The sequence below is a fragment of the Nyctereutes procyonoides genome, unplaced genomic scaffold (genome assembly GCF_905146905.1).
Source record: "Nyctereutes procyonoides isolate TBG_1078 unplaced genomic scaffold, NYPRO_anot_genome, whole genome shotgun sequence".
Lineage (NCBI taxonomy): Eukaryota > Metazoa > Chordata > Mammalia > Carnivora > Canidae > Nyctereutes > Nyctereutes procyonoides.
This window is the reverse complement of record NW_026575028.1, coordinates 6,784,496-6,803,317: the sequence shown is the minus strand read 5'-3', so window position 1 is coordinate 6,803,317 and position 18,822 is coordinate 6,784,496. Positions and strand designations below refer to the sequence as shown.

At 45.9% G+C, this 18,822-nt stretch overlaps 1 protein-coding gene across 1 annotated transcript in view; it reads left to right on the top strand.

The window, feature by feature from the left end:
* ANO2 (anoctamin 2) overlaps positions 1-18,822 on the top strand; it is a 340,992-nt gene that overhangs the window by 283,916 nt on the left and 38,254 nt on the right. Inside the window, exons 17-19 of the mRNA XM_055315496.1 lie at positions 9,010-9,121; positions 11,285-11,342; positions 11,504-11,604. Of these exons, the coding sequence (XP_055171471.1) occupies positions 9,010-9,121; positions 11,285-11,342; positions 11,504-11,604 (271 nt within the window). The remainder of the gene's footprint in view (positions 1-9,009; positions 9,122-11,284; positions 11,343-11,503; positions 11,605-18,822) is intronic.

The window sequence follows — 18,822 nt, the reverse complement described above, 5'->3', positions numbered from 1 at the left end:
GCGAGGATCCATGTTTGAACCGGAAAGTACCTGCAGTACATCTGGCCTTTCCTGCTCCTGGCTCTCATTGCTACACACCATTGCTGTTCGATGCCAGCCCTGTCCCCTCTGATGGAAGAGGCTGGGCCATTGCTGAGAGGGTCCCTCTGCACTGCAGGTCCCCGGTGGGCCATTGTTCTTCAGGGAAGATAGTCCTCCTGTCCAGAGCAAGCTCAGCTGAAGGGCTGCAGCTGGCAGGGTCTCCTGCTTTCAGGGATTCGTATGCCACTCCACCCCATCTCCAGGATGCCGTCCATCCCACGGACCCAGAACCAAGGACTCCTTTCTCCTCCTGGAAATCCACCCGAGGAGCATACAGCTTATCTCCTTAAACTTGAAAAGCGCAGTAGATCTTTATTTCCCTCAGTCTATACACGAAATGTTTAAGAATGGTTCCCTCTGAGGAGTCAGGACAGCGAGGCTTGGAAAAGTAAATCATTTGTCTGGGGACAGTGTGGGACCAAAACGTCCTTCCAGTCCAAGATCTTCCTCTCTGCTTCTGGTACAGCCCTGTGACTTGTGTCACAGAACGCAGAAGACCAGAAGCTGGAAGCACTTGGGTTATCACTCGGTGTACCTGCCGCCTGCGGCCATGGCTTGCTCAAGGCTCCGGTTCCTCGAAGCTGGAAGCTGGCCGGGTATACCAGCCAACTGGATGCTTTCCAGCTGGTGCAGTGCTCCTCCCCACCAGGGGCATGGCCCAGGAAGCACAAAAGCACAGAGGTCCAAGGACTCTGTGCATCCAACATTGAGCTCTTATGTTTTCCTCCATACCCGTTACTTCCCACCCATCTGTTTTCCCCTCTCAGGAGGTGGAACCACCACCCACTCAAATGCTCCTACTAAAACCCAGTTGTCACCCTGGACCTCTCTCTCTGTGTCCCTTTTTCCCCCCACATCTTGATTCCAGTCTGTGAAGTATGGCCTCTTTCACCTTCATCCATACCCCAGATCTGACCACTGTTCACAAGTTCCCATCCTAACATTGGTCGTCTCTTGCCTGGACCACTGTACGCTTCTCATTTGTCTCTCTGCTTCTGTGACTGTCCCTGCCACTACACACACACACACAGAGCTTGTTTTCTGTGATCCTTTTAAAATTTAATCTCACTCTATCCCTTCCTTGTGCAAAACGCCAAGGCAACTTCCCATTGTGCTTCCTGTGAGATCTGAGATCCTTCTCGTTGACCCGCCCCTGCCTTCCCCTCCAGCTCTATTGCCTAAATAAATGGTTTCTCCTTGCTCAGAATGCTTCAGACCCTTGGGTCTTTCCATTCCCTCTATACCTATAGCTCTTGCCCCTGGCTCCTCCCGGGACCCGCAGGAGCTCCACAGCATCCCTGGGGCCTCAGCAGAGAGGACAGCTTCCCAGAGGCCTCTCTTGACCACTCCGACTAAAGCAGTCTTCTCCCTGCCTTTTATCCTCATGGCTCTCCAGAGTTGTACATTCGTCTATGCCCCTCTTCTGACTGTAAGCTCCACATGGCAGGGAGTATATTGGTTCAGCCACCGCTGTATTCTCAGTGCCTGATGCCTGGCACATAGTAGCCACTTGAGAAATATTTGTGAAACAAAAAAAAAGAAGAGAAAGATAAAACATTCCCTCTGAGCTATCTTCTGTGGGAAGACGTGAGATGAGCTAAGGTGGTATGGGTCTCTTCCTTCACTGGGTTTGGTTTCCAGACCAGGGTGTTTGCAAGATGCCCCACTGTGGTCACAAACCGGGCACACCTACCTATTCTCTCCCTGCTCCTATCATTGCCAAGGGGAGACAGTCCTCATAGGGCAATTTTAACAATCAAATGGGGAATCCACGTTCAAGTACCCGTATAGTACCTGGTACATAGTGGGCACCAGGCTTAGGGTACTCCTGATTGGCCCATAATGGGACCAGTCAATGTCTCCTCTCTCTCTCTCTCTCTCTCTCTCTCTCTCTCTCCCCCCCCTCTCAAGTGCTCCCTTCCTACTTAGTCTCCTTCTTTCTTACAATGAGGTGCCCTGGGGTGCTGTCACCTTGGGGGTTAGGCTGCTAGACAGCATGGTAGGTCTCCCAGCCCTTCATCTAGGAGCTGTCACCTTGGGGGTTAGGCTGCTAGACAGCATGGTAGGTCTCCCAGCCCTTCATCTTCCTGACTCTAAGGGAGGGATCCCTTGCACTAAAGACACTCTCTAGGGCTACAGGAGTATCTCAGGAGCACCCATCCTTAATCTCCAGTTCTGGAGCTCTCTGCTCCCTTAGGCAATGCACTGGATGCTTAATTACCCAGCTGGCTGGCTTTTCCTATGGTGATTCCCTCCTAATGGCACAAACAAGGCAACAACATCACATAGGAGGCCAAGACACACCTGCCCTGCCCCCGCCCCCACAAACACACACACACACACACACACACACACACACACACACACACACACACCACACAGACGGAGGGAAGGCCAGATGGTAGGGCTGTCAGAAAACATTGCTGTTTGCAAAGGCTTGATCTGCCCTGGGGGAGAGGCAGGGAAAGCTGGCGCCTTTGCCTCTGACTCAGCCAGAGGTTCAGGCCCTCCTTCCTTCGCCCAGAGCAGTGCCAGGGCTGCTACTACTTGACATACACACTTGGACATCCCTTCATGCCTTTTTGTTGCCATGGCCCTAGCTGTGCTGGCTGGCTTTGGGGGCTCCGGCTACACTGAGCTGCTTCTCAACAATTCAGCGGCATCCTCTTGCTGGTCATACTGTTTCTATATGATTAGGATGGAGCTCTGGGGACTTTGAATTCTGAGCGGCCCCCTAGGACTAACTTGGGCTTTCATACTAATTATTTTCCAAGGTAGTTTACAGCTGGGTCATTTGTAGTCATATTTTTTCATGACATGATGCTCCAGAGGTTTAACACTTAAGAGAAAATGAGGCGGGTAAAGGCTCTGCATGGATATTCTATCCGATTGCCCTTCTGGTTCTGGATGGAGCCTGCCCTCTGTTGGAGATCTACCTCGGCAGGTTGGAAGCAGGCAAAACCCTCAGAAGGCCTCCAGTCGATGTGGGGTGACTTTCTGGGGGACGTGGGATTTCAGAAACCAATAATGATAGAGGGGGTTTGCTTTCTGCCCACTCACGTGCTCTGTGTTGACTCCCCTGTGGTGATCGTGACCTAAAGGCACTGTGTTTGGAGTTTTATGAAGCACAAGGCTCTGAGCTGTTCTCTCATGGGCTCAGATTTGGGCCACTCCAGAGGTCTGTGTCTTATGAGGGTAACCTGCCAGTGGCCTGAAGTGCAGATGGTCCTTCTTGGCCTGAAGACATCATTCCATCCCAAGTAGACTCTGGGAAAACTTGTATTTCTTGAGTCACGTAGTCTGCGTCCTGGACAGATGAGACTCCTGGTGCTGGCTGAGAGAGATCCCGCAGTCCACCTGGAGCTTCAGGGCTTTGACACTCCCTACCCCCACCCCAGTTATCTCCATCCCTGGGGGGAGGTGTCCCCTGAAGGCCTCCTTCCCTGGAAGGCTCAGCAAAGCACAGAACATGGCTACAGAGCCTCTCTGAGGTGGGGACACCGAGCTGATTTAGTGGCCTATCAAGTGGTTTGGATTGTTTATTGGAAATGCCCATTATTTATGGTGGCTCATGGCCCTCAAAGCACAGGCAAAGGCTGTTTTTAGAAATAAAACTAATAAATAATAACTAGGTCCATGATTTATCAGTATGGAGGAAGGGAGCCCCTCATTTCCAGTTGGAGCAAAGCGTCCTGAAAGGATCAGATTCTCTCTCCCAAGAACTTGGAGGAAATTCCTGCAGGGATTGGGAGATCTGAGAACAAAGAGTTCAAAGGAGATTATAAAAGAAAATCAAAGACACGTGCCTCTCTGCACCTCATCCTTAATCTCCTTCTAGCCACATTGACAAGTTTCCCAAATTTTCAGCTCATTAGATCTGATTACTTATTTTGGGGTGACAGAAGTTTTAATTGTCTTAGCCCCAAACTATTTTAAAATGAGAGACAAGAAGTGGTTGTTACTGTTGAATTGGCTGCCTTGGTGACTGGTCTAAGGATCAAAATCCTACTGAAAACCTTTTCCTTTCCACTCCCTCCCTCCTCTTCCCTCCCCCTCTCCCTCCTTTCCTCTCTCCCTCCTTCCTCTCCCTTCCTTCCCTCCCACTCCTTCCCACTCCCTCCTCCTTCCCTCTCTCCCTCCTTCCTTCTCCCTCCCTCCCTTCCCTTCTTCCTTCACTCTCTCCCCACCTCCCTTCTTGCCTCTCCCCCCTTCCTTCCCCCTTTTTTCCCTCCCTCCTTCCCTACTTCCCTTCCCTTCCCTCCTTCCTTCCCTTCTACCTTCCCCTCTCCCTCTCCTCCTCCCTCCTTTCCTTACCCTTTCCCCTGCCATCCCTTCCTTCTTTCCTTCCTTTTGTCCTTCCCTTCTTGCTCCTCCTTCCTCCTCTTTCTTTCTCTCTCCTCTGTAGCCCAGCACAACAGGGCACATGGACAGTCTCTGTTCATGACCCTGTGCCCATCTTGATACAGGACTCAGTCCTTTGGTGTATCCCTCCCCCAAGAACAAATCCAGGATTCTCTGAACACTGGTGAGGAAAGCAGGTTTTAATGCATCTTTATTGAAGATTCCATGGAAAGGCTAATGAGGGGCCCCACTGCAAATGACAGGACAGTTAAGGAGCATTTCTGCTGGGCACATCTGCCCCCCTCCCCATCACTCCTGTTTTCTTCTTTGGCCTGGGCTCTGACCTCCTGTCTCTGTCCGTACCTCGCAAGGCACAGGCTGTAGCCTTTCTGGGTCCTGCATCTAATTCCAACACCCCCATCTCTTATCTTGTGGGTAAGGTAGGGAAATTTAAATTAATTAAATGAATCTGAAATGGAAATAAAGGAGATTTAACTCTCTTTTGCTGTTGCTTTCTTGTTACTTCATACCCATAGGCATTGGTCCTTCCTTGGAACACGACCGGCGATTTTTAGGAAATTTTTGGAATGTTTTCAGTATTCCAAGTCATATTTTTTTCATGTCACTCATTCATTCATTCATCCATCCATCCATCATCCATTCATTCACTTATTCAGTAAATATACTTAGTAGGGTACATCTAGTGACAGCTATGACCCATCAGAAGGTGAATCTGACTGTGTTCATTGTGGAAAAGCCATCCAAACTGTGCATGGCAGGGCTGGGTGACACGGGGCTAGGGAAAATGAGGGTTAACAGTGACATGGGGGTACAGAGTTAGGAGATCTTCAAATGGCAAGTGGCCTTAGAAACTGTGGGCAGACAATTCCTTGGCCTCAGCCTTGTTTCCTTTTGTCAAAGAGAATAAGAATCAGACTGAAGACAGGGATTTGGACCTTGAGCCCAGGCAAGACTTGATAAACATAAATCAAACAGGGAGGCACTGGCCACTTTGGCAGAATTCGTAGCAGGGAGTTTTGAAAAAGCCATTACAGGTTAAATATCTGAAGGGCTTTGCTAATGCATATAAACTGAAGAAGAAGTAGCAGACGAGGCAGTGTTCACTGTGAATGGTGAGTACAGACCATGATCCAAATGCTTGCTGGGTAAGGCAGTGGGGATCGGCCTGGACTTCTAGCTCATGGGACTGCATCCATGTTCCTCCGAGTGTGGCAAGGAGAAAAGCACAAAGGTGTCTACCAGCTGCGTGTTATCATGGTAGACTTTTCCACCTTCATCTCCTATAAAATGATGGCGATGTTCCAGATTCCCTAGCAGACTGTGTTTATTTCCAGAGTTGTCTGGAGGATGTCAGGAAGCTTGGCCTAGGAGTTCTGTGGAGGTGGGGACTGGGGCTTTTCAATTAGACCTTCCCAGCCATGTGTCAGCAGGGTCACCTGCTAGCTATCCTCACTGCTGATTGGTAGTAAGTGCCCATTAATCAACATGGAAATGATTCCCAGAACTTTAGGGGCTAGACAGGTGCACAAACACCTGGCAGCAGATGGCCCAACCCTGCTGCAGAAAGCAGGGCTGCTGGCTTGGAGGAGGTGATGGAGTGGGAGGACACTATTCAGGACAATAGAAACTATTGTTTATTGAGATCTGGCACTTGCTAAGCACTAGGCTGAGGGCTTTATAAGCATCTTATCTTGTCTTCAGGATGACCTGGGAGGCAGATGTCAGTACGCTTTTTATGTAAGTTCAGTCCTCTACGCTCTGTATTTGAAGTTCGGTGTGTCTGATGCAACTCTCTGTCCCTATGGCCATCTCTGGAGCAAAATAAGCAAATAGTCACTCCCCTCAACTCCCCTGAGCCCAGAATAGCATGAGTGGGTGCTCTGTAGGTTCAGGATGGCCTGCCAGGACCTCTAGGACTGTTCATGAGCATAAGCAAACTAAAGTGGGCTTCAGGATGATGGGGCTCTTGAGAATGAACCAGTTTTCAGTGTTGCTGGCTGCCCAGGAGCGACGCCATGTTTCTTAGGGTTCATGGGGGCTAGGTCAGGACTAGACAATTGGGTAGCTCTCATTTCCCCAGGCCTTAGGGAGAAGTGGAGGCCAAGATCTCAATTATGATAGTAGTGCTATGGCATCTCTAAGCTTTCCTAGGTCTCAAGGCCCCTCCCAGGGCCATGGGTCCCTAGAGGCTCACGTTCTGCCTATGACAGTCTCCTCAGCAGGTCACTGCTCATGCTTGGACCAACACTGATGCATCATCTGTTATACTCAGGACTGTGTTCTAAGATTGCAAATGAATGAGGGGCTCACTGAGCTGTGTGGGAAGACAGATCATGGATACATAGCATTCTTCTCCCTAAGATCCCCTTCTGCCATGACTAGAGGGGAATGGATTCCTTGCCAATCAGAGATTAAATCTGGAAAAGACTTGGCAGTTTGAAAAAGGCTTTCCCAGAGACCTTGGCAAATGAAGCTCCTTGCAGGAAGTGTGGAGTCATATTCATCCTGGCAGCATGCAGGTGGTACTCAATGAATGTGAACTGACCAGTCACAAATATTTCTTAGGTACATATCGAGTGGGCTGAGAGTGGAGGGTGGGGAGGTGAAAGAAGATGTGTGGTGTAAACAGCAGCCAAAAGTCCTGATTTCATAGTGTGGTGTAGTAAAAATTATCTTTGGAGACAGGCAGATCTGGGTTCAGACCTTAACTCTCATGTAATCCAGACTTACTGGCTCTGTGATCTAGAGCAAGGCTCTCACCTCTCTGGACTTCAGCTGCCTTTATTTGTAAAAGTGAGATGTGATACCTCCCTCACATAGGTAGGTAAGGATGAAACAGGGTAGCAAGTGTGTGCACCTGGGTGTGATGCCACCTGTGGAGCAGCTTGGAGCAGACACCCCTGTACAGCACACACATCTCCACTGACTACCATGGAGGTCACTCAGCTCTCTGCCTGCAGGTGTTCTCTGGTTGTAAGCATGCTCAGCCCATGCACAGGAGAAGGCAGAAACGCTAGGGAGTCATGTCCAGGGGTAACCTCACTCCAGCGGTAACCTTCAACCAGTGAGGGACTCCACTTTCACACTCCTTAGTGTAATCATTATGAGGGGTGTTTCACAGTCTCCTAGAAGGTCCCAGGGGGACTGAGCTCCAGTAGCCTGCAGCATGAAATTGCTCATGAACACATCCATGCTGCCTTCCCTCCCTTCTCTGGCTCATTCCCTCGCCACGTTTGCTAGGAGCACTTCCGAAATAAACCACTTATTCCCAAACTGCTTATTTCTTGACATAGCAGGCAACACCAACTAAGACAGAAGATCAATGAAAGCTCCTGTTGTGATTTTCAGAGGGCATGGATATAGGTAATGAATGCAGGGAAACATAAAATACCATAGAAGAAAAATAATACCACCATCTGAAGTCATCTAGGAAAGCTTCAGGAAGGAGATTACAGACCACATTTGATCTGAATGCTAAGGGTTGAGAAGGATTTGTACAGGAGGGGATGGGCCTGGGAAGGGAATTTCAGGACAGAAAACAGTGTTGTATCCATTCTTCCAAAGATTCCTACTAAAGCTGTGTGTGAGTCAGGTGGGCAAACAAGTCACATGGACCCGTGCGTCAAACTCATCTGGACACACCACCTCCTGGCTGGCATGGTCCTGGTTGTTTGGCTTTATGCTCAGCACCCTTTAAGGCGATACCGTATTAGTGCATGTGCTGCAGGGCTAGGGCTTTCCTTCTGCCCCTGAAGTGTGGCCCTATAACCTTCTATCTTTGCCAAGCCAGTTGCCAAGACCTGTGAATCCTCAGCAAACACTCTGCCCCATTGTTCACCAGAATGTCCCATGGAACTTGAGTCTTCTGAAGGCATCGTGAGGTTTCTGCCCAGTGTTTCTCAGGATCCTTGGGGGATTCTGTGCTGACTCCTCTGCTTGAACTTCTTAGGACTCACTGGACTTGCTGTGACCCCCAAATCTGAGACATTAGTCTTATGTTTGTTTCACTTATCTGATGATCCTGTATCGTGCATCCTTTGAGTAAACAAATACAAGGTGTCTCATTCTATCCAGAGAGCATACAGATGCAGAGTTTCCTTCTAGAAATGAAGGAGGAGAGAAAGAGGAATAATGTCACGGTGCCTAAGACAAGTCTCTGCTGCTTATTGAGTAGTTCATTGGTTAACAAAAGCCTTTTTCATCAGGGACCTTTGTTCAAAAGCTGAATTCCTCTTGATGAAGTGAGAGTGCTTCGAGGAAGCTCTCCTGCTCAGATCCCCCATAGAAAAGCACAGTGTGAAACCATTGCTGGAGTGGGGAGGACGGTGGAAGAAGAAAGATGATGATTATATGTTCCCTTTGCTTTCTGTAGCTCCATTGTACCTGGTTATCTATTTGGGACCTCCCAGATGAATTCAATTCTAATGTGCCAGAGAGACATGTCTCTTGGTTTCTACCTTGGAGGAATGAGAGCTGAAAGACAACAGTTCACGTAGTCGGAGTTAAAACTCTGACGGGGTGAAAAATCTGTCTCTCAGACTTATCAGCTTTGCTTTTATCTTTCAGAGGTTCCAAAAACAGAACAGACTTTTGAAGAACGGCTGATACTCAAAGCTTTCTTGCTAAAGTTTGTCAATGCCTACTCACCCATCTTCTATGTGGCCTTTTTCAAGGGGAGGTGAGTATAATGGGGTCACACATGGAAGGGCAACTTGTCACTAAGACAGGGCCCCCCACTAGAGTCAGCCTGTCCCATGTTAGTCCCATTCCCCACTTCCATCTGTATCACACTGCTGGTGAAGCAATGGCATTAGCATGATAGCATTTGGGGTTAGAATCTTCAGGTTCTGACAACCAGGGAACCTGTACAGGGATTTGACCCTGGGCCTCCCAATGTTAAGGACGGGATAGGAGGGAATTTCAGGTCTAGCGCGTGGCTTCTAGGTCTTGCAGTGCAGACTTCACAGGTTAAGGGCACAGTCTTCCACGAGACTGCCCTCACTCCAGACACTAGCTGCAGGCTCTGGGGTTCCTCTGCCACTCCAGATTCAGACTCACTGGCTATGGCCACTAACTCCTCAGGTTTGATAATTCTCTAGAATGACTCACAGAACTTAGGAATGTTCTACACTTAAAATTACAGTTTTATTATAAAGGGATACAATCCAAACTAGCAAATGGGAGAGGCACAATGGGTGAGGTTTAAGAAGGTCCTAAAGGGAAGTGTCCATGTCCTCAGTATGCATTAGCTCCTGGCACATCAATGCATCTCACCAACCAGGAAGCTCCAGACCTCAGTGCCCACAATTGGTAAGGTTGCATCACATAGGTATAATTGCTTGAATCATTTGCCCCATGACTGAGCTTTGCCTCAGCCCCTTCCCCTCCTGAGGTCAGGCTGCTACTACCTAAATCAAAGGCCCAACCCTCCAGTCAGATGTTTGGTTTTTCTGGCTACCCCCACCCCATCCTGAGATGTTTAATTGCATAAATTAGCATAAATTTAAATATAGTCCTAAATGCCCAGCTTGAATAACAAAGAGACTCCTACTGGGAAACTAAGGATTTAGAGGCTTCTCCAAGAACCAGCAACAAAGGCCAGTCAGATTATTATGTAATACATCTAGATGTAAAATCACTTCTGATAACTATTTCTCAGGGTAGGTCAGTTGGCTACCTATAAGGAGATTTCCCAGTAGGCATTAATTTTGTCAGGAAAGCTTCCCTAGCACTAAATTCTCATCAAGCAAGCATCCATAGCAAGAGCTATTATTGCATATATTTGATAGTTTCTTACAAATATATTTGTGACCAAAACCACAACCCCCTTCTTGGGATGGTTGCCCTTGACTCTTACAAAATTAGAGTAGTAGAGAGACTGTCCTTATTAATGGGTGCTTTCCACTGGTGCTTTCTCTCTAAATTTGATATCAATAGCAAGTTTCATACATCAATATTCCAGGCCAAAAAATAGGGTCCTGACTCTTAGGTGACTCTTAGATAAATTTGTGGTATACTGAAAGAGATGGTCTTGTCAACAGCACATTGCAATAAGTGCTGTAATAGAAGTATAAAGAGAAAGTGTTGGTGAAATACTTAATTGTGAACAGAGACAGTGAGAAGACTTCATAGAGGAAAGATTGGAGCTGAGCCTTAAATAGATGGGTAGGCTTTCCACGGGTGGATGAGGGGCTAATATTTCAAGTAAGAAGGAGTTTTCTCATGACCTGGCTGGTTCCATGATGGGCTTCTCCACTCCACTTCTCCCCACCTGCCCCACCTTCTTGTCCTCAATAAAATAAACCCTACTTGGAAAAAGAAGGAGCAGGCTACTTCCGTGGCTTTGAATATTTTCAGTAAGAAGTCTGCATTTTTCTTTTCTGATCCCAGAAATCTCTACTTGCAACTTTAGCCTATCTCCTCCTCCATTTCCTGGGAAAACAGAAACTCTCACTGAGGAGCTGCAATCAGAACTCAATCCTTGACATTAGATGAGGGAAGAAGGTGCAAAGATAGTACACTTCGAGTTAATCCAGACCTTGTGGTGTTTAGGCCCAGAAACTATCACATGTGCACATACATGGGACATTCCCAACCCCACACCGGCCCCAGCCTCAGCCCCTGTCCCCTGGAACTTGGGTTAAGAGGTGAACTGTAGGTGGAACAGGTGATGGCTAGCCCTTAACACGATGTAAAGTCCTACCACTGGGTGATTCAGCTCCCTGCCCTGGCCAGCACTTTCAGGGAGAGTGATGGACAGTGCCTGTTCCACTCAGAAGGCATGCCTTCAAGCAGCCCCACCTTTCTTCTTCCCTAACTCTCCCACACTTCTGGATTTCAGGTTTGTGGGCAGGCCTGGAAGCTACGTTTACGTGTTTGATGGTTACCGCATGGAAGAGGCAAGTACAGCCTGGGTGTTACACGTCCACCTGGTGGTTTATAGGTGTACCCCTGGCCCCAGCCCCAGCCTGAGCCCTGGCCCCAGCCTTTCTTCTTGCCTGTGCCTCTCTGAGCTCTACTTGGTCTAACCACATCTTCTGTTATCTTCTCTTCTGGGCAGTGTGCTCCAGGGGGCTGCCTAATGGAGCTCTGCATTCAGCTCAGCATCATTATGTTGGGAAAACAGTTGATCCAGAACAACATCTTTGAGATCGGAGTCCCGTAAGTAATGAACTCCTTTTCCTTCTCCGTTTGCTGTCCGGGGCCTAGTCCAGCAGGGCCCCACTTTCAGCAGGGTGCTCCTGGCCTCCTCCTCTCAGACAGCTGGTTATTTACTCCTCTGTCCACTTGCCAATAATTTTCCCCTTGAGGCAGGGCACCTCCCACGAGGCTTGCTTGCTAATCTAATTCAAGAGGTTTAAGGCTCAGAAAGATTAATAAGCACTTGCTTCAGGAACTTAATGACAAAGTGGCAGAGCTAGGAATCAGGTATCTTGGACCTCAAAGTGCTCTCTGTCCTCCCATTGAATAAGTAAAAAAGATGCATTGTGGTGGATATAAATGAATACAAAAGTTGGAAATATTACATAATAATTTAGAGAAATCTCTAAGAAACTGTGGAATATGTGATCTTAGAGGGGGAAAGACATGGAGCTGGTAAAGCTCAGGCTGGGTCTTCATGTGGATCTTCTCTCCTCTCCCACATGGTTTTATACCAATTTCATAGAATGACTCCTTTCAGTTAGATGTTGCCTTGAGATAGTCATGAAAATAAACACTGAGTCATAGGCACAGGATTGAAAAGAAATGAAAACTCAATAATGAAAATCTACCTTCAGGTCAAAGAAAAATGTAACCCCCTCTCCCCACCATCACCATCTTGCATTTCTATTGCTTTTTGGTGCTCATGTACCATTCCTTAGGCTCAGTCCTTAGAGTGTTTTTCCGCCCTCACTCTGAGAGCCTCAGGGGTAGCCCTAGGGTGTATGCTTTTCTTGGAAGAGGATTGGCAAGCATGTTGATGCCTGGGCATCTTCTTGCACCTCCTTGTTTAATCTAGCCTCTCGTCATCGGTCAGGAAATCATCACTTTTGAGAAACTTCACCCTCTGAAAGTGTGTGCTGTTCCCTGCTTTCTGATTGAAAGTCATTCGGTGATAGTCAAGCAAAGCTGGTGAAACACATGGTCACCGTTCTCTAGGAGCTTACCATCTCAGAAAGAGACCACATTTGTTATGGATAAACATCCAGAAAATATACAGGCCAGGAAAAGATGTACCAAAGCCACATGTGGCTCCTTTGAAGCCACAAGACCAGCCCCTCCACTACTGCTACAAAGGAAAGTCTCCGTTCTCCTTCAGACATCTGGGGAAGACACCTGTCCTTCCAGAACATTGTTATTCTGCTCTGGGTGGAATTGTATACAGCTTGCAAACATGAGATTTATTCATCCCTGGACATCTGTTCTACCACTTAGTCCATTCACTCTGGATCCAGAGGCCTTTTATAGAGTATAAGAGAGACAAGAGCGCAGGCATATGTTTGGACAGTGTATTGGCATGTCCCCCATCCATCAACTCCATCAGCTCCAGAGCAGATGAAATTAACACATGGCTGTTTGCCTTGAAGGCTAAATTTTCTTGTTTATGCTTGATGCATGTTTAATGTGCCACACTTTAATTGATGGCAATTGCACAGTGACTCATAAAGCTGTGGGCAAGTCACTTCTCTAAGTCTTGCTGTCCCCCTCTCTTAATGAAAATGATGGCATTAGACTAATCTCTAAGGTGTTCTTATTTCAGCTCTGACATTCAGGGAGCCTCTCCTCTATTCATTGAAGCTGGGCCCTACTGGTTCCAATTGCAGGTCACTTCTGTTTCAAAAGACTTCCTCATTTCAGTTTCTAGTCTGCCAAAGGACACATACAACATAATTATGCTATATATATATATATATATATATATATATATATACACACACATACACACGTATATATATATATGTATATATATACACACATACACACATATACACATATGCTACATAAGATATGTAGTTAATTATAGTAATAAATATGTATTTAGTCCCTAAAGATGTAGAGCAAAAATTCTTCTATCAAGCCTCAGTGTCTTTTATCTCTAAAGCTCTTTATAATTATATGGGTTCTATTCTAAGTTCAGTCATATGAAATCACAATGATGGTGATTATTGGATTTTCCACTCTCAACTCAGAGCCCATTCTCAGCAAATTAGACCACATCCAATCCAGAGTTCAAGCACCTGGTGATATCTTTTTGTGTGACACCATTGAGAAACGTGAAATAAGCAAGAAAATCAAAAGGAGTCCTTCATAGTCAAAAGAGAAATGACAATTGAACCTGACAGTGAAGAAGGAGAAGTATTATAAAAATCAGATTTAGTGGTCTTGAATTCTTTGATGGAGGTAGCATATCTCAGTAGGTCAGGGACTGTCCAACAGATCTGGGTTTAAATTGAGGCATTATAATATACTCACTGTGTGACTTGTTAAAGTTGCTCTAAAAGGATTCTCATGCAACGTGGCTTATGTAAAAATAAAGGTTGGATGAATGCCCAGCTGTCTGGAAAATAGAAAATATGGACTCCAAAAAAGGAAGAACCATTCTTAGAGTTTCTAGGCAGCCTAGGTGACTAAGCGTCATTACCTTTTTGTTTGTAAGTGATGCTTTGTGAGTGTTGCAAGTCCAAGAATGAGATTGAAAAGACCAAGTCAGGAACACCGTTTTTCTCTTCTGTCCGGGGCCTAATGGCCTTTGGCTTACATGCCTTCAGATGCTTCCCCCGCAGGGGAGATAAATATTAGTCTTAGAGGCCAGATTTGATTTTTAAAAACAGAGGCAAGTCTGAGGAGTTAGATAGGTGATCATACTCGGGGTAAAAATATAAGATTATACAGCTAAAAGTTGTTTATCCTCTACTTCTGAAAGGAATTTTCTAAGATTCTTCCAAAGAAAATTTTGAAATGTTAAAGACCAATTGACTTTTATCAGTAAGCCAGGTAATCAGCTGTGATTTATTCCTCTTCACAAGGACAAAATATTCTTCTTAGATTCTGTGTGTGTGTGTGTCTTGCAGAAAGTACGATAACCACAATTTTGTTGCCCTTGAGAATCATAACAGTCCAGTAGGCTTCTTGTAGAACATTGTTTCCCAATCTTCAGTGATTTGTGAGCCAACTTTTGAAGTTGTTTTCTCCATACCTACCTAAACAGCTGTTTACATATTAATTTCCTCTAAACCAACTCACTTTTTGTTTAAATTCATAACATTTTTGAAAATGGAAAACAAACACTGCCAGTGACCATGAATAGCAAATTACAGTAGAAAGCAACACGATAAAAAGTAAACATTATTAGACAAATGATAACATCGGCCTAGGATCTGCATTCTCCTTGTTATAGAGGAAGCCGCACAGGCACTGGGGAGTTGTTAAAGACATGCCAGCAGCAGACTGGGGGTTTTTCCTTGACTGCCATCAAAGGGACTGAATGAGAGCAGGAAAGGAAAGAACTCTCCCAGATGATCTAATGAGATGAAGACCAAGTCTAGAGCCCTCCAAAGTCTCAAAAGAACTGCTATTGGAATGTGTCTGTTGCTCAAGAAACATTGCTTTAGAGCAATATTATCACCTGTTAATCCCACAGGTTTCCAGAAGGCTGGTACAATGTGGGCCATGTCCATGGATACTGTACAGATGCCCTGTGGGACCTGGATGAGCTTTACCAGCCTGCCCAGACTCTCCATTGCTACCCCTAAATCTGGTTGGTGCCAGATAGGCCTCAAAATCTACAGGGCCATGCAGAAGCCCAGCTTTGTCCAGGCACCTTCCACCAGGCAGCAGCAGTCCCATCTTCGCTAGGCTTGATTCAGGGCCTGGAGATGGAAAAGCAATGTGCTTCCAAGGGAGGCAGTAAAACTGGGGGCAATAGGCTCTTTAAAGGCAGCTCTGCGACTAATTGAGGACATAATAATAAATAAAACTACATTGCGTGATCTGGCCTTGGACTCTCCCTACTCAGCAACCTCAGGCTCCTGGGGCCTGACACAGTTGTGACAGATGCTTTCCAGAGAGGAGCTGGATGGTTTTAAACATTACAGGCCCCAGAACAATGCTCATCGGCAGCTCCATCTGAGATGACTTCAGACATGGCGGGCAGAATCGGATCTCATGCTATTTACTGCCCAAGTCCCCTGATGGGGGTTTCCATACCCGCCTCGTGCTGCTGCCCCACACACCCCGCCTTTCCCACATGTGTTTGTGCAAGATAGACTTTGGATCCAGATTGTATGGTGCCCCTGAAATATGGCCCCCACATCCCAACTTCTCAGTATAATTTTATCTGAAACTCAGCTTCAGTTATCCTTGAAGCAAAATTGAAAATGGTCCTTTTATCATTAAGAAAGATGGACTTTTTTTTTTTTTGATAAAAGGTAAAATGCAGTCTTTTTCAAATGCCAGATTCTCTCCTGGACAAAGTCTGAGAAAGACAGAGCAAATACTTCCACTAGCGAGGTGTCCCCCATCCCTATTCTTACTAAAAACACCAGATCACATCCCAGAATAGCTGTAATGTACCCTGGACACGGCCAGTAAGATTTTATAAACTCTCTGCTTTTTCTTTCTCAGTAAATGTGATAAATATTACATTTCAAGACATAAAACAGTCTCTCTTTAAAGCCATTACAGGTGAAGGAGGTCTGTGTTCTCCAAGACAGAGGAATCTGGCCATGAATCAGAAGTTTAAGGAACAAATTTGAACCTTGTCGGGTGTCAAGGAAAGGGATACATAGCTCAGACAGTGCCGTGTTCCTCTTCTTTGGCCCATGTAGGGCTTGGTTCTGTTTTCCCTAATGAGACTTGAGGCCTGTGAAGCCTGGGTCTATGGAGAGCTGCCTGGGGCCCAGAGTCCTGTGGCAGGAAGGCCTCAGGTGTGACAATCACCCTGGTCTTGGGGTGAGCCTGTGGAGTGCAAGCGAAGGAAAGGCTCTGAGCCTTCCGGACACTTTCTCAGACCTGTCATAAAAAGGGGACGGAAATATAGCAGAGCAGATGAAAAAGACAAGAGGTAACATCAAAGGAGTTATTTTAACGAGCGAGTGCATCATACGGTCGGAATCATAATCTAAAGTTTTCCAAACGGCCCATCTGTATGTTATACAGTTTGCAGGATTCCTGTTAAATCCTGTTCTTGAGGGACTTTCTTTATTAATCTTTTTTAATGGTCACTGAGATCTCCAGGAGAACTTCTGGGAAGGAGGAGTGCCTAAAAATTATTTGTGGATTTTTTCCTACCACACCGTCTTTGACCTCCCACAATGTGTAACACTGTGACTGCACTCTTTCCCAAAGCTCCCCTCCCCCCTCTTCCCTCTCTACCACATGGTCTTGCAGTTGGCATTCTGTTCCTCAACTGCTGCTTTCTTGCCCTTGGAAGACCCTATGCCCTCTCTCTGCATCCCTTGACTGTTGGTATTCCTTTTCTGCACTCCACCCACATGTGGGCTCATTGCTAGTTTCGGTTCTTCTCTCCAGGATGGTTCTTAATATTGTTAGCTTCCACCTGGACCTATTTGAAGGGCTCTCTGCCCATGTATAGAACGCTTCCTGGATTTCTACTTAGTTATCATATGGGATCCTCTGCCTCAATGGTCCTTCTCCCCTTTATCAAAATGGCTTCCTCTTTAGTGCTCCTGTCCAAGGAAACTACCACCACCTACACACATGGCCAAGAAGCTCAGGATAGTCCTTGGTTCCTCATTCTGCTTCCCTTCCCATGTCCAGGTCACCCCCAGTTTCTTAACTCTGCTTCCTGAGTCTGTCTCTGTCTGTCCTCCTGTCTACTGCGGTCATCCTGGACTCTGTGGACATGATCTCTCACCTGAGCTGCTACCTAAGATGGCCAACAAGGCCTTCCATGCTGTGAACTTGCTCTTTCCTCACTTTTTCTCTCCTACTCTATGCTCCGAGCATTTGGAACTCCTTCAGTCCCTTCTCTGAGCCATTTTCACATTTGCCTTGGGCCATTACCTAGAACACACCTTCTCCCTCTTCCCCGCACTTCTTTCATCTTTCATCATTTAGTTGGTTTACACATCTCTTCCTCAGGGAAAACGTCCCCTGATTTAGGCCAGGTTCATTTTCTTCGTTTTCTATTCTCATAATTACCTAAATATCTCCCTTCATAAGACTCACTACATATTATTGGTAGCACGCACACATTTATTTATTTATTTATTTATTTATTTATTTATTTATTCTTTTAAAGATCTTATTTATTTATTCATGAGACACACACACACAGAGAGAGAGAGAGAGGCAGAGACACAGGCAGAGGGAGAAGCAGGCTCCTTGCAGGGAGCCCGATGTGGGACTCGATCCCGGGTCTCCAGGATCATGCCCTGGGCTGAAGGCGGCACTAAACCGCTGAGCCACTCAGGCTGCCCAGTAGCACTTATTTAAATGTCCACTTTTCCAGCTAGGTCATTAAACACATAAGATGTCTTTTTTTTTTTCCTGGAGACCATCCTCCTGTTCAAACCAAAACTGTTCACTAAACTTTTTATATAGCCACTAATCCCAGTTAGATCCACTACTTCCTTTTTCTGATAGATTTCTTATTTGCTAGATTCCATTGTTTCCTTTCTTGTTTTATATCCTTGGTTGGTGAAAACCATCTTCTAGGAACTTCACGAGAGTAAATGCTTGGAAGGATATCTTTTTTAAAACCTTGCATGGTTTACAATTCTTTATTCTGTCTTTGCACTTGGTGTCTAAATTGGCTGGGCATAAAATCTCTTGCTAAAATTCATTTGCCTTCTCAATATTAATATTTTTTCTAGCCTTTTCTAGGGTCAAGGGCTGATGTGGAGAATTCTATGTTTTTATTCCAAATAATTTTTAGAGAATCTTTCTCTCTGGACATGGAAGCTTTTAGAATCCTATTCATTATTCCTAGAGTGGTGAAATCTCATGGTGATGGACTCTGGTGGAAGTCCTTTTTCTTATCATTATGCTCAGTAGGTCCTCTCAACCAGAAAATGTGTATCTTTCAGCTCTGGGACATTTTCTTGTATTTCCTTGTACTTTTCTTCCCATTTTCTCTGTCTTCTTTTTACATTATCAATTTTTTCTTCATCTCTCCTGTCTTGGCCTACAGAAAAGGTCTATCCAGTCCACATGATTTGGCTTCAGAATATTTAGGTTCCACCTAGGTTTTTCTTTATTTCTTATTATCAGATAATTATTGCTTGCTCTTTGATTATGAAATACTGTATTTTACTCCTGCTTCTGTGGATCTCAACTCATTCTTTAAATCCTTCTTTGATGATGATGATGGTGATGACAAGGACTAGGATAAATACATTTATTGAGCTCTTAGCATGTACCAAGCCCTAAGTTAAG